Source organism: Amblyomma maculatum, chromosome 1, assembly GCF_055883805.1.
Source record: "Amblyomma maculatum isolate TAMU_Amacu chromosome 1, ASM5588380v1, whole genome shotgun sequence".
NCBI classification, from domain to species: domain Eukaryota; kingdom Metazoa; phylum Arthropoda; class Arachnida; order Ixodida; family Ixodidae; genus Amblyomma; species Amblyomma maculatum.
This window is the reverse complement of record NC_139344.1, coordinates 319,641,290-319,656,249: the sequence shown is the minus strand read 5'-3', so window position 1 is coordinate 319,656,249 and position 14,960 is coordinate 319,641,290. Positions and strand designations below refer to the sequence as shown.

General features: G+C 44.5%; 1 protein-coding gene across 1 annotated transcript in view; it reads left to right on the top strand.

Moving 5' to 3' along the window:
• LOC146207241 (cadherin-like and PC-esterase domain-containing protein 1) overlaps window positions 1–14,960 on the top strand; it is a 169,520-nt gene that overhangs the window by 99,772 nt on the left and 54,788 nt on the right. Inside the window, exons 9-11 of the mRNA XM_084576418.1 lie at window positions 194–369; window positions 3,200–3,443; window positions 4,637–4,741. Coding sequence (XP_084432544.1) covers window positions 194–369; window positions 3,200–3,443; window positions 4,637–4,741 — 525 coding nt within the window. The remainder of the gene's footprint in view (window positions 1–193; window positions 370–3,199; window positions 3,444–4,636; window positions 4,742–14,960) is intronic.

Sequence of the window (14,960 nt, the reverse complement as noted above, 5' to 3'; positions counted from 1 at the left end):
TACATCTTCCTTGGACCCTAACTCCGTCATAGACTGGTTCGTTGGTAAGACACGCTATTCCCGGCAGCAGATGTAATCCTGTTTGACGAACCAGGGCAATAATGTTGTTGTGTGCGCTTCTATAGACGGTTCATGTCAGGTTTCTTCCAAGCAAGTAACACTCTGCACTGTCTCGTTTGTGTGTTCCGCACAGGCCAGCATGCGGGTGCAGCCCTTATCGCGCTTCTGGCGCTTTGTGGAGCGCAACTACGGCCGCCAGTCGCTTCAGACGGCGCTGGAGAGCCTCTCGGACGTGCTGGTCAGGACGCTGCTCGTAGCCGAGGCAGTGCTGCAGTCATCACCCGCTTCGCTGGGGTTCAGGAAGTCCAGGTAATACTCTATGTGCTATCAGCCTCTTTAGTGCAGTGCCTAATGAAAGGAATTCTCCAGGCTTGTATGTTCCTATTCAATTTGAAGAAATTGAAGATGTGTGGACTCGACTGCTGGATACTAGTGTTGTAACACGGCATGATAAACTGGATTTCTTGACCTGCGCGCACCAACAATGGCAGAGAAGCCACATCTGCAGTGGTTATAGCATCATAACTGGTAATATACCGAACGAATGTAAGTCTCGCGGTATATAGTGCTCCCTAGAGCCGCTTGTAGTGGAAGTTAATATCTCACCCAAAATCTCAGTTTTCGAAGAATTAAGTGTTCGGCTTAGTCTACAGAAATAGATGACAGGCAGGCGATGGACAGTGACGCCCATTTCGTTTCAGAATCTTTCAGTTTCCGCCGGCGGAGCTGCCCACAGATGAGGGGCCGTCTTTCTGGCCTTCATTGCTGCTATAATTGCAGCCCCTGCGCACTTCTCGGTTTCAGTTGTTGGAGAGCGTGCTCACAGGCTAAAGCTGGCGAAGCATTGTTGCTATGTCACCAATATGCAAAGGAGGCCAACGAACACTCAAGCTGCGAACAAGCAGATTTTACCTTGGTCTCTTCCATTTGCTTGTAAATGGACTAAAACAAATGAAATGAAAGTGCAGCGGTACTTTGCTAGGAACAATGTCGGTTTGTTTACATCTCACAAGTGAACAATCATGCGGAGCTGTCGTTCTGACTATCAAATAAAAACTTGTATAGCCAGTGGAAAATTTAATAATTATTAAAGAAAGTTTCCCTATTTCTGACTTTCTTTTCTTTTTCCCGAAAATTATTGTGTGCCAAGCTGCTTTCATGGCTCATTGAGATTTCGGCAGTTAAACTGAATAACCCACATCGAGCACACGATTTATGGAAAATCATCAAGTGGGACCAGCCGGCGTTTATTTAGTCCGATGTCCATTGAATCAATGGGCTTTCAACAGCCCTTGCGAGAGGTGCATAAGAAAGTGAACTAAAATTTATGAGGCATTTTTCTTTCCTTCTTTTTTTTACGGTGGGTCCCGAGGCTTTTGTAGTCTAACTTGACAAGCAATCCTGCTTCTGGAATACTGTGTACTTCGATGAACAAGCAAGATTCGCGGAAGAATCATTGCACACTTGCGGTCTGCGAGACCTGGTCCGTTCGATTTGACATTCTTGTCTTGCTCACTTTCGCTATAGCCTTAATTTTTCTTCTTCATTTCACTCTTATTTTCCCGTGTTTTCTTTTTTTTTTTTTTTCCCCGCCTCTGTTTTCCAGCTTGCAAGTCTTACTGGCACCTTTCCACGACTGGCGACGGCGTTAAAATGGTCGCCTGCTGGGAGCTTCTCTCTCAAAAACTTTGACGCTGTTAATTGGCGCCTCCGATTTGCCTTTTTTCTCCCCTTTTTCCCGCTCCCGATGCAGCTTATCTGTTCTTTTCTCCTCTATTTTTATTCTCCCTTGGCCAGCAGTGAACGTGGCAGCGTGTCAAAAACTGGCGCATTGCGTTTTCATTTCATCTTTTCTTTTATTGTTCGGTCGTTTCTTCTGTAAGTGCATTGCGTGTCGCAGTGTGTCGGTGCCGGGCAGAGCCTTAAGTCAGAGTCACGTTTTCTCGGTCGGTGAGTGGCTCGTTATAACGCAGGGCGAGCAAATTGGCACTAGGAAAATTCGTTTCCTTTCGGAAACGCCTTCCTACGTGACATCCTAATGTCCTTTTCTTTTCCTTGGCTAGTCAGCATTTGTATTTCTCACAGTTCTGAAGCGTTTCGGGAGACTTAATTATATTGGCACTAAGTGCGAGCAACTCAGGTTTTTGCTCTCAATAACTTCTATCGTGGACGCATCGCTTTTCTGAGCTTGAAATATTATTTCCCAAAGTACCACCTTCGATTCCACTGCGCTAGTGTCAGCCTAGGCCTATGGAAACGACATTAGTTTAGCTCCATTCCTGGTCACTTCTGGTTCTGTCTTCTGTTTAGATAACCTACTGATCTTCATTTAAATCTTTTTCATCACAGCATACAGCACAATATTATTTAGCCCCTATGACGCGATCTTTCAGTGGCTGTTCTGAATAACGTTAATGCACGTTAATGACTTATTTCACTCTCATATGCAAGTAAAACAATGCAATTTTCTGTCCATCTAAAGTGAGTGAGTGAGTGAGTGAGTGAGTGAGTGAGTGAGTGAGTGAGTGAGTGAGTGAGTGAGTGAGTGAGTGAGTGAGTGAGTGAGTGAGTGAGTGAGTGAGTGAGCGAGCGAGTGAGTGAGTGAGTGAGTGAGTGAGTGAGTGAGTGAGTGAGTGAGTGAGTGAGTGAGTGAGTGAGTGAGTGAGTGAGTGAGTGAGTGAGTGAGTGAGTGAGTGAGTGAGTGAGTGAGTGAGTGAGTGAGTGAGTGAGTGAGTGAGTGAGTGAGTGAGTGAGTGAGTGAGTGAGTGAGTGAGTGAGTGAGTGAGTGAGTGAGTGAGTGAGTGAGTGAGTGAGTTTGGTTTCTAGGGTTTAAGATTCAAAGCTATTTAGGCTGAGGGCGGCCATAGTGGAGCGCTCCGAAAAATTTGCCCACGTGGGGTTAAGATGCGAAGACAGTGAACGTTTTTGAGGCCTGCAGTGGCGGTTGGAAGTGCATGCAGGAAGGGTTCGCAGTTAGGCTTCATACTTAATGTTCTAGCAAATGTTGGTGAGAAATTGATTTGGGGTCTCTGGTGAAAACGTATTTGAGCATTCACTGCGTTTGAACAGCCAATAAATCATCCGAAATATATTCGCGCCTATAAGAAAACATCTTAATTGCCACCGTCACTACGCGCAGGCTCCCCAAATACTTCCAGCTACTAGGTGTCGACTTGACGCTGAACACATCTTTCCAACCGGTGGTAACCGAGGTCAACGGCCAGCCGAGCTTCTACCGAAGCCCCAGAGCGGAAGACGAACCGACCAACGGGCTCAAGCAAAGAGTGCTGGCGGACGCCGTGAACCTGCTCTTCGGAGCCCGTTCTGTGGCCGACCAGATAGCGGAGGCCATCGACGAGGTCTTCGAGAACCTCGGTATTATGGTGAGTGGTGTCAACAAACGTTATAGAGAGGAAGACGGTGTCTTGTGCTACGACATTGGAAACAAAGCGCTAGACATTTTGAACACTTGCAAAACTACGGTAGACACTGAAAACACTGCTAAAACTGCAAGTTTGAAGGAATATTAACGCAAACTTCGGTAAATTTCTGATCTCAGAATGAAATTTCATTCCCCTGGTTTCTGTGATTCTTTTATGTTGAATTGAAATTGAGTTGAATGTAATCGTGAGACGACTTCAACCACTACCGACGCATTTGCCGCTCAACTATTACACCTCTATGCTTGTTATATATTACATGTACACGTTCCGCTAGAATGGCTCATCTTGCAGCAGTTAGGTAGTTCTAGGTCAAAGATTGTGACTCTCTGATTTGAGTCACGAGTATGGGGCTGGTTATGCTCAAATTTGTTTTGGATGTTGTCCAGAATAGATAGTCGTAACTTGAGTCATCCATCGAATAGGAGTGAAGCTGAACACCAACAAAATGCAAGGGCGCCTATGAGAGCGGAGTAGTCCCAGGTCGCAAGTAATCGTCGTCGGCGAGTTTGTGAATAGGAAATTTTTAGACAACGTTACAGGATGCCTCACCACACACATATTCACGTAAAAATGTTTCACAGTCTGATATCCCTCCTTCAGTCACGAAGTTTCACTCGAGGTCATGGTGAAGGGCATTAAGTCAGAGTCAATCCCTCTCGGTGCACTCAGATATATCTAGGAGAAAGCTAGTTTCTCACAGTGGTAATAAACAATTAAGTGTCCCTCTAAATTTTCTTTTCGCCCGCTGTAGGTCTCAGTAACGAGACGGCATGCTAAGAAGCGCGACTGTACGCATAAGACCTAACTGATGCTGTCTCGCATTTACATTGTGACGAAATGGTCATGTACCGTCGCACCATGCGGGTCACCGGGCTACAGAGCAGACAGACATATATCGTTATAGCTTTGTTTTAGCAGGGTGTTAACGTAGTAACGGTGCCAACTGCTGAAAGTCTTTCTTGACATGGTGAGTACGAGCTAATATACCCTGATGTGGCTCCCCCGAAAAACAGCGCATCTTACTATAGACTAAAACGACAAAAATACGGCACATATTGCGAAGAGCCCTTTATAACGCACAAAGACTCTCCGTCGAGCTCCCAGTCGATTTTCTTTTATCTCACTTATTGCAGGGTCTCAGTTGCCAGATCTCCCACGACCTGTGCCTTAGCCGTGAAGACCTGGTCTTTCTCATGGATACACAGCGCGAGTCTATGCAGACCGGAGGATTCCAGCAGGTGAGCACCAGATTCATCATGGGGAAGCGAGGAAGATAAACAGCCAGTACCTAAAAACTTGCACTGGTACACAAAGGTATTCAGCCACCATTAGAGGAGACCCTGGCTCCAGAAATGGTTACTTCGCAGTCATCTTTATTTGTTAACAAGGTTGTACAAGGCTTCAGCTCCTTCATTAGATCAAAAGGTTCATGTCTACAGATATTTCATAGACGCGTTATAATTATTGCTGACATTTCGAGCCGTACAGGGCCATCCACTTCCAGCTGCAACACAGTAACTGCTTTCAAATTGACATTGCGTTCAACTGAGCTGTGTAATAAAGCTAAGTGACACGCAAGCGTATCACTCCTCGGAGTGCATCTGTGCTCAGATCGCTCTGTTTCAACATGCGCCGCAATCAGCGTTGCTTTGAAAGCAGTGACCATGTTATATGCAGGCGGCAAGTGACCTGGTAGCTTAGGAGGTTATAGTCAGAGCGGAGGTACGCACAACCGGCAGGTGACTGCAGCGCTGAGAACCTGGAGGTAAGATGGAAAGCAATAGCCCGCAGCTATTGCTTTCGCTCAATATTCGGCTCAGCAGCGTAGAACTCTTCTAATTTCTTATTCTACCAACAAGAGACGGCCGAGAACTAATTCAAGGTCATAAATATCGATGCTCTTCGCCTTAAAGGCTTGGATACCGATGCTCCTTGACACTTTTGTTATTTTGCTTCCCGCCACTTTTGTCTTGTAACGGTCCAATACATCACATTTAGTTTGTCATCAAATCGCTATAGTTCACTAGTGGTGCTTTTGTTACCTGCTCATCAAAGGAAGCGGGAGAGAATGTTTGCTTTTTCGTGCTTTTTTTTATTGCGAACGCAATACTACGATAGCCAAAGCGAGACCTCGTGTGGCCGCACCTACGCCGTGAAGAAGCGTGAAGAGGTCTCTTCACGACGTAGCTATGCCGTGAAGAGGCGTAGCTATGGCCTCTTCATTAAAAAGTAGCCTGCCATGACATTTGAATTCACGTTACCCCTATGCCACGGGCAGGAGCTGACAACTCGGGCCTCTCCTTTCCAATGGGAGGGTGATATCAGAATCAGCCTTCCAGAACAGTTTGCATTCTCGTTACCCCTACGACACGCAGGTACGTCCATACGGCTTGATTGAAGAGTTACTTTATATGTGGGCTGGTAGCTTACGCTCTCGCGTCGTACCCTTAAAGGATGAGCTTAAGTGTCCCCAATTGTGCGGCACCTTATACTGGTAGGGCGAGATAGAGGAATAATGTAGCAGTCCCGATCGCAAATACACCGTTCTCACCGGAAGCCGATCTTTTGCTAAGCCAGAAAAATACCACAAAATGAAACATAAGTGCACATGTCGCCATAAGCGGCCAATTTCAATTCTGTCAGTTCTCTCAAATGTTTGCGCCGATGTGGATTTTTGAGTGCGTATTCCAACTGTTACGTCAGAACAGCAATGTCCTTAAAATGGCAGACACCCCTCATTTTCCTGAGTTGATTGCTCATACCAGTTAGGAAACTCCTATTGACGAAGTGATTGGTTTTAGTATGCATTTTATTTTTATTTTTTTTTAGTGGTTGGTATGGATAGAAGTTAAGAGAGACCCTCTTGAAACGGGGTGATTATGGTCGTCACCATGCTCAGCCTTTCTTTTTGTGCTTCTTAATTTTTTAGGCGGCCCTTCAACTTTGATGACTTTAGTGTTAGGCTCGGTATATTTCTTCAATGCCCTTGTTCAGTTCTGATTTAGAACCATTGCTTCCCCACCCTGCTATTCAGCTATCAATCTTGCATACGCTTCTTGTTAACCTTTACCTAAATGCATTCATGTTTTCTTCGTTATCTCTAAACCACAGGGCTTCGGATAGAGTGACTGCATCGGCTTCAGCATCTGCATAGATATTGCTACGCTTATGTATTGTGGCGCCATTTAGAAGTGGCCAGTGAAAGCTATTTTCTATAGCGTGCTATTTACGGTTGAAAATCGCTTCTACTCAGCGCCATTTGGAAGTTGCCGACGAAAGCTATTTGCTATAGCATGCTATTGACTTTTGAAAAATCGTTTTTGTTCTTTTTCTTTTCCCACTTAATTATCTCTAAGGTTGCTAATTCATCTCTTTAGGTGATTTTATTTGCCAGACGGTTGTACATTTATCAACAACCAGAAAGTTTGCAACTTGGACACTGTACTTTAATGACCGCAGTCATCTCCACTATCCGTAAACACCCGAATTTGACTAATACACGCAACCCTTGGGAAGGTTCGCAACTGGTAATAATAAAGAGCTCTGGTCATTTTTTGGTGGAAGAGCTAAAGAGTTTGAATAGATCGGCTAGAAGATTTCGAAATCCTATTTTCTCGCTAGTAACTTTTGCTGCCGGACCGACGTCAGCACAGCCAGAAAAAGAATGGCGTAAAAACAATGTTTACCGAGAACAATAACTTAATGACGTGGTTCTCAGAGTCCGTCTACGTTATGGTTGCTAGCATTATTAGAAGGGCCGGGTACTGCGACCTGGAGGGACGGTAAATATGTTGCCGTTTTGATGGCAGTAGACCTAAATATCTTCAGTAGGCTCCTGCCGTTTAAGGTGCTCATAATGACACTATATTTACAAAATTCCCAGACTGCGTTTGTATGCCCAACTGCACTAAAGTACATCCCCGTAACAATATTATTTAAACAGCACCTTAGAGAACTTGAGGCTTTTAGACTGTGTATCCAACTTACCTTTCATAAGCGGCGGTTCTTACTCGCTGCAAGGAGAAGCAAAAGTGACCGATTTCCGATAACGAATTGTACGCGCGATCGATAGGTGAACGGAGCAATTACTTCTTTTGACGTCTTTTAATGAGCTCTCTTTATATTGATCAGTCTATTCTCCAATAAAAAGGCGACAACAGACGAGCAACCGCCTGCAGTAATATTACACATCGATAATTTTAAAGCAAAGATTTAAATCAAAGCATCTAGTTGAACCAAGTCGCCAATTAATCGCCACTTTGTTCCTTTGCTCCACAGTATAGAAATGATCATAAAAATAAACTCTCAACAATGAAGAACAAGAACTTCGCTCGTGGTAGCCATAAGTAATGTAAGTAATGTCACAGCGATAATCAGAAAGCAAAGTGCGTAATTTTCCCGAACCTTTGAATAATTAACAATTTTCTGCATTGCAAAGGCCTAGCAGCAGCTGCAAAAGTAAATTTTCTTAAGGACAAGACGTTCGCTTGTGATCACAAGCCTTTCTGTCTACACTTAACGTTTCTTCTTTCTCCCTCTCTCTCTCATTCGTTTCCTCACTTGTCTGGCACTTTAATTCAGCAGTGGAGAAAGTTTTCAGTTATCGGTCACGCTTCTGGAAGCGTAATTTATTGTTTTGTTTGCTTCTCTGCCGGGACGTGGGAAAGGCACGACGTTCGTTTTGTGCCTGCGGCTTTCGTGGCCTTATGAAAGAAAATAATAAATCTATTAACGACTCCCCGCTGAGTCGAAAAGGCGTAGTCTCCGTTCCTCTCCCAGCGGTATTTATCGGAGAACCGCAGAAATTGGTCGATTTTCGAGGCGGCTTGAGACGTTCCGATCGATGCGGGCGCTGTACTGAGCAGCCGTGGCCAACTACTCGGGCTTGTTTCTGTGTGCGGGAGTAGGCTTGCCTTCCTTCACTTTCATTTTTTTTTCCTCTTACAAGAAGTGGATCGCAATTTGGCAGCACGGCCGGGAAGCGAGAGGAAGTTTGGAAGCAATAAAACTTCAGAGAGTCTCTCCTCAGCCTTCCTCCTTTTTCGGGAATTTTAATGCCGTCGCGGGCACGTGAAGGTAATTCGGCGCGTAACTGTATACGATCAGTAATCCCTCAGAATACGATGTATACGTGGGATGAATAAGAAGCTGATTAACTTTACAACTCGAGTTATGTAGCACGTGCGGCACTTCACTCATCCGGCCATTTAGTGATCTTATTTTTACTCCTGATTTCTTTTAATGGGAGATGCGTTAGGGTACAAAACGGTCATAATTACTGGCCAATTAACGCAGGCGTCCATTCATGCGAGCAAAGATTTAACGCTTGTTTATTAAGTCATGATGTAGTCCGTGCTTCGTTGTTTAGAAGTTTGCTAAAGTTTTTGAATGCGTAATAAGCTGTGGGATAGAGGGCGTGGTGCGTGCCCATAACATTTCCCAATGTAGATTTAATCACATGAACATCACATGTAATCGTTCAGGCTTTCCATGTAGGCTGGCCGAATGACTTTGCACTTACATACTGCTCCTACTGCTTTCAGAACGGTCCTTCCCCGTTCAACTCCTTCTCAACCCCACTCAACTCCTTCTCTCCCAGGCTTTGTAGTTGTCGTCCAAACAAATAACGACATTGCATAAAAATTTCACCGATACCAATTTCGTTAGTCACATGACTTGGATCATTTTATGGCCAGTCAATTACGAGAACCATTGCTCACGTTAATAGGTGACGTGACCCATTAAATGACCAAATATGACCTCTTAGATGAGTCCCATGCTCAACAACTGCCTGCAGCCGGTGCAGTCAAATAAGTTTCCAACTAAATCAAACGTTTTCTCATATATTTCCTCTCAATGGGCAGCTGATGTTGAAATTCATGTTACGTTAAACAAAACCCCTTAAGATTTGTTTGTTTGTTTGTTTGTTTTTTTGCTCTTACCGTTTACTGTTCCGATTCGGCAGAATGGAGTAACACGCAGAAGGTGGACTCGGTAAGCTGTCGCACAGAGGACACGTTTCACACGAGGCGGGCGAAGAATCGATTTAGCATCGCTCCCCTGGAGTCCCGTGGCGTCGCCAGGGTTCACGTTACTTATACCCGGTGCGGTGGCTCAGCGTTGGTAAAACAACGGAAAGAACGACGCCGGCCGGGTCCAAGTGTTTGGCGACCGCGGGCCAAAGCGAAAACAGAGTGAGCTGGAAACAGCGTTCGTCCGTCTACGTGATCCGCCTAGGACCAGCGCCGCAGTACCGTTTCAACTCGGCTGTAACTAGCATGCACAAGGTCATATAATGTGTTCTCTTTTCCCTTTTGGAGTACAGCTCTTACGCGCCCGCGTCGCAGTTTATGCCGTTGTTGATAAAACGGAGTGAAAGAGAGTCACAAACCAAAGAGAATTCCTCTCAAGAAAAGGAAGAAAAGCCACGACCTCTGAAAGATAGAAAGAGGAGGCGCGAAGCTCGTGGCTCCTCTTTCTATCTTTCAGAGGTCGTGGCACTTCTATTTTTGAGAGGAATTCTATTTGGCTCGTGAGAACAGTAGAGCGCTTCGTAACCGCGCGCACACACACACACACACACACACACACACACACACACACACACACACACACACACACACACACACACACACACACACACACACACACACACACACACACACACACACACACACACACACACACACACACACACACACACACACACACACACACACACACACACACACACACACACACACACACACACACACACACACACACACACACACACACACACAAATACATACATACATACATACATACATACATACATACATACATACATACATACATACATACATACATACATACATACATACATACATACATACATACATACATACATACATACATACATACATACATACATACATACATACATACATACATACATACATACATACATACATACATACATACATACATACATACATACATACATACATACGTAAAATTCTTTGCCTCAATATATCGTAAAAACGCTTAAACAGCTGCGTTGAAATTTCGCCTTAGTAACTTAATTGCCCTTATAACGTTTTGCTTGATAGGAGAGGAGGGGGTTTCGAATCGGATGCCCCTAAATGTGCACCGAAGTCATCTACTATAAGTCGAAAAAAAAAGGCTCATAGAGGGTCATATGTTTGAGTATAGTAATATCCTGGAAGAGAGAGAAATTTGGGTACTGGGTACTGTGGGTGCTGGGTACTGAGAACAGTACCCACAGTACCCAGTACCCAGATTTCTCTCTCTTCTTTCTTTCAGAGGCCGTGGCTCTTCTTTCTGTTTTTGAAAGGAATTTTCTTTGGCTCGTGAGAACAGTAGAGCGCTTCGTAACCACACACTTACACACACTTATATAGGGAGGGGGTTGAAGTTCGAATGGATCCGGTAGGGCATAAACGTAAAGGAGGTGACGCACGGTGGTTTGTTTTTCACCGTGTGTCGCCTCCTTTACGTTTATATATATATATATATATATATATATATATATATATATGAAGGAAAGAAGCCAACAGTCGGCGAGGCCAAGGAAAGCGTTGGGGATGGTACTTTATGGTTTTTTTTTTTTAATGTTTACTTGGATAATCACAGAAATAAGCAATGTAATCTGTTTAGGGGAAATATAGTTAGACACAAAGTAGAAGAAAAAACAACGTGCCGATGGTGGGATCCGAACCCACGACCTCCGAATAACGCGTCCGGTGCTCTTCCAACTGAGCTACATCGGCCGCTGTCCCCCCTGCTACTTTCTTGGGTATTTATGTTGTCTGTATACGAACCTTGAGAGTGTTCACCATATATATATATATATATATATATATATATATATATATATATATATATATATATATAGGGTTTGTCATGTATCTGCGTTTCCCTGACACATGACAAACCCTTTGTGTTAGAGTGAAAGCCGGAGATGATGGAGAGAGACTCAATCACTTCATCATTATGCCTCTAGTGATCGCTTTAATTGGATCACATCAACCATTTAGATTTAAAAAGAGATGTAGGGAGAGTGGGGAGCTCAGTTTATAGACGATATATTTGGCTGCCGCTGACACTGCGCTGTCCTCTATGTAATGACGACGTCATAGCTTGAATCAATGTAGTATCCGAGTGGCAGTCCTAGCACAACTGGTTCTGCAAAAGAAGAAACAATGATATTCCTTCCTGCATGAAACCGTTTTCGCTTTCACAGGAAGTATATATGCCTATTCAGATGGTGGACACGTGAAAATCTCATTTTATTGCTGCTCTTTCTTTCCTTTTTCTCCCTTTGTTCCCCTCACCACGTGCAGGGTAACCTACTGGGCATCGCCTGGTTAACCTCCCTGTCTTTCTGTTCTGTTTATCTCGATTTCTCTTTTATGCGTATTCCGAATGTTTCAGAATTTAAGGTTATGTTCATTAGAAAAAAAAAGACAAAGTTATACATATTAACCTATTTATCATGGGGTGTCGGCCCACCACATTCTCACTGTTCTGTATCTAGATGCAGTCCCAGTTACTATTTCGCACTTACTATTTTCGCGCTTAAGCTGTGCGATTTCCTTAATGTTAACATATTTTTATTTTAAGAGCGGAATATATAGGCGTGGTGTGTGCGGAGGGATTGCAGCAAGGCGAACATTACGTACTTGATAGGGCGCAATGTTTAGACAAGTAATGAACTCTAAAATGCGTATTTTTTACTTTCGCTACTTGAAATGACACTGCCCATTAAAAAAAGTTAAAAACTGATCCCCAATTTGAGGTTGACGGCGTTGTGTTTGGCAGCATAACATTGCCCCTTAAGGTTGATTTGTTAGTTTCAGTTATTTTTTATCCAATTGTTGAGCTTTACTGCGTACATTATGTTCGCTCTTTTGTACAATCCACCTTCACTGACCGTTTCGACGTATATTTCGCAAGCACAAGTCCTGAAACAAACAATAAAGTGAGTGAGCGGTGTTTATTCTTGTCTGCATCAAGTGAGTGCCGTGCCAGCAGGCCCAAACTGCCTCCTTCACGAAGGGTGCCTGCGTTCATTTCAAGAACGATGACGATTACTTCATGTCACTGACATCCTAAGTTTTCGCTTCAACGCCCCTCAACTCACTCGGGACTGTATTGTTCGTACTTTGTAATTACCAAGCTACAGTTTTCCTTCGGATGTAGTTTGCTTGGTTAAATCGGAATTCTCTCCCTGTACTAAGCTAAGTAAACACATATAGTACAGATATTGTGATGTGCTATGATTTGTGATGTGCCTATAATGAATCAACGTGCCAAAGTAGACTTTAATCCTGAGGAACGCCGGAGTTCAGGATCCCCTAAAATTCTAGAAATTTTTGGGTAGTTGCAGAACATTTTACCGCCTCGGATTTTTTAACGTCGGTTGACATCGCACAAGACACGAGTGCCTTGCTTTTCGCCGCCATCGAAAAGCTGTTACCGCGGCCAGTATTGAGCCCGCGTCCCTGAGATTAGCAATCGAGCGCCGTAACCACTGAGCCACTGCTGCGAAGCGGATATCGTGATTTGTTACTTTGCAAAAACTTACCACCTGAACTAGCGGGTAACCAACGTTTGAAGTAAAAGGCTACACCAAAGCATACCTACAATAGACGATCATCATCCCTCAAGCAGTATATATAATGTTTTCGTGAAGCAGTACATAATTTTCGCCATGAAGGAAACTAACACTTCAATAAACAAAAAATCTCAGTCAAAAGAAAGTTCAAGAGGTGAGTATTAAAACTAAATGTTCAAAAGAAATAGCAATAAAAATCTTGACTCATGTTTATATGCAGATAGGTTAGGGCAAATGACTGTTTTTTGGCATACGTTGCCCGAAATGAAACAGGAGTTTCCTTTCTGGTCCTTTCTTTTTTTTTCTTCTCCCCTTGAGATTACAATCTTTTTCTCGTTTCTGATCAAAGACTCGTAACAACGCCTATTTGTTGCCGCTTCCGACTGTCTGTGTTTTGGCGGTCGTTTACAGAAAGAGAGCTAGTGGATGCGGGCAACGTAGCAGCGTCGCTCTGCACTGGGTACCTGAACAATGTCAGGGCTGAAAAAGCAGGTGGCGAAAGAGATGCATCGTTTCATGACAGGACTGACCTAACACTCAAATTATAGCAGGCAAGGGCAGCCCCCTACGGATCGAGAAAATGCGGTACACTGACTGTACGGGTCGCTTTCGCGCCCGTGTCCTTTTGTAGATGGCACTCGCTTTGCCCGCGTATCGATATGAGAGCGTCGCCGTGAGCGCAAGCTATGCTCAGCCGGCGGGGTGGAAAACAGGGAAGGGACCGGCTCTTCCCACACTCCCCGCTCACTTCACAACGAGTGCGTGTCCGGACGCGGTTTTGCGTCACGCTCAGCTGCCCGGGCAATCTAGCTAATGCCTGAGCCGGACGGGAGTAGAAAGGGAAGGACCAAGGGGAGGAGAAGACGAAGTTTGTGTCCGCTTCGCCGACGTCGCGCAGAAGGATACAGCGTGGTCGTTTAGGTCGTTTCCACCGCTCTCGAGACGCAACTTCGCGCGAACGGCCGCGATGGCAGTTTTAGGAAGGGTAAACAGCCGACGCGTTCGGTTCGCTAATAAAAAGTAAGACACTGCTAAACAGATCAGCGCCGCCTCTCCCTAGTTACAATTTGCCGCTTGAGAATGGAAACCACCATGTTTAGTTGATGCAGAGGCGTCGCTTTTCGATTGTGTTGCGGGTTGATGCAAGCATGGAGTTTACGTTCACTTCGCTCGCTGGCACTGAAGCGGGTTAGCGATCTATATCTTGCGACTCTCAGGTACCCGTGCCATTGCACACAGCAAGGTAAAGCTGAAGGTAAGGGTTTCGAAACACACCACTGATGATTAAAAAAAAAAAGCAATCCGGACACAGGAGAAGTGCCTGTCACGGTAGTTGTGACTTTATCGATTATATGCCTTAATTTGCCCGAGCAACGTATTCCTTTCACATTTTTGTCAACAATAACAACAACAAAAAAAAAACGAACCTGAGACGGCACCAGTTAAGCCACATGACTGAGTTGGAAGCTACCGGTTCCAAGTTACACCAGCGAGCTTTCGTCGGTCACTAGAAGCAACTTACCGTTTGCAGCGGAAGACATCCTTTGCAAAAAGCTGAGCATCACGGTATTAAAGAAGCTGTTTCATATACCCTACGCCGAAACTCCGGCCGATCGACTTTCTTCACAAAATCTGACGCATCCAATCTGGCTAAAATATCTGCTTTAAAAAAAAAAAAAATATCGGTTCTCTAGCTTCCCGACACATCATTACCAATTTCTTTACAAAGTCCACCCAAAACTAAGATCACGAATCCCTCCCAGACTTCCTCGCCACCTGTAAACTCAATATCATCGGCTTCGCCTGAACTCTGCATTTACAAACAGCTTGAGATGCTG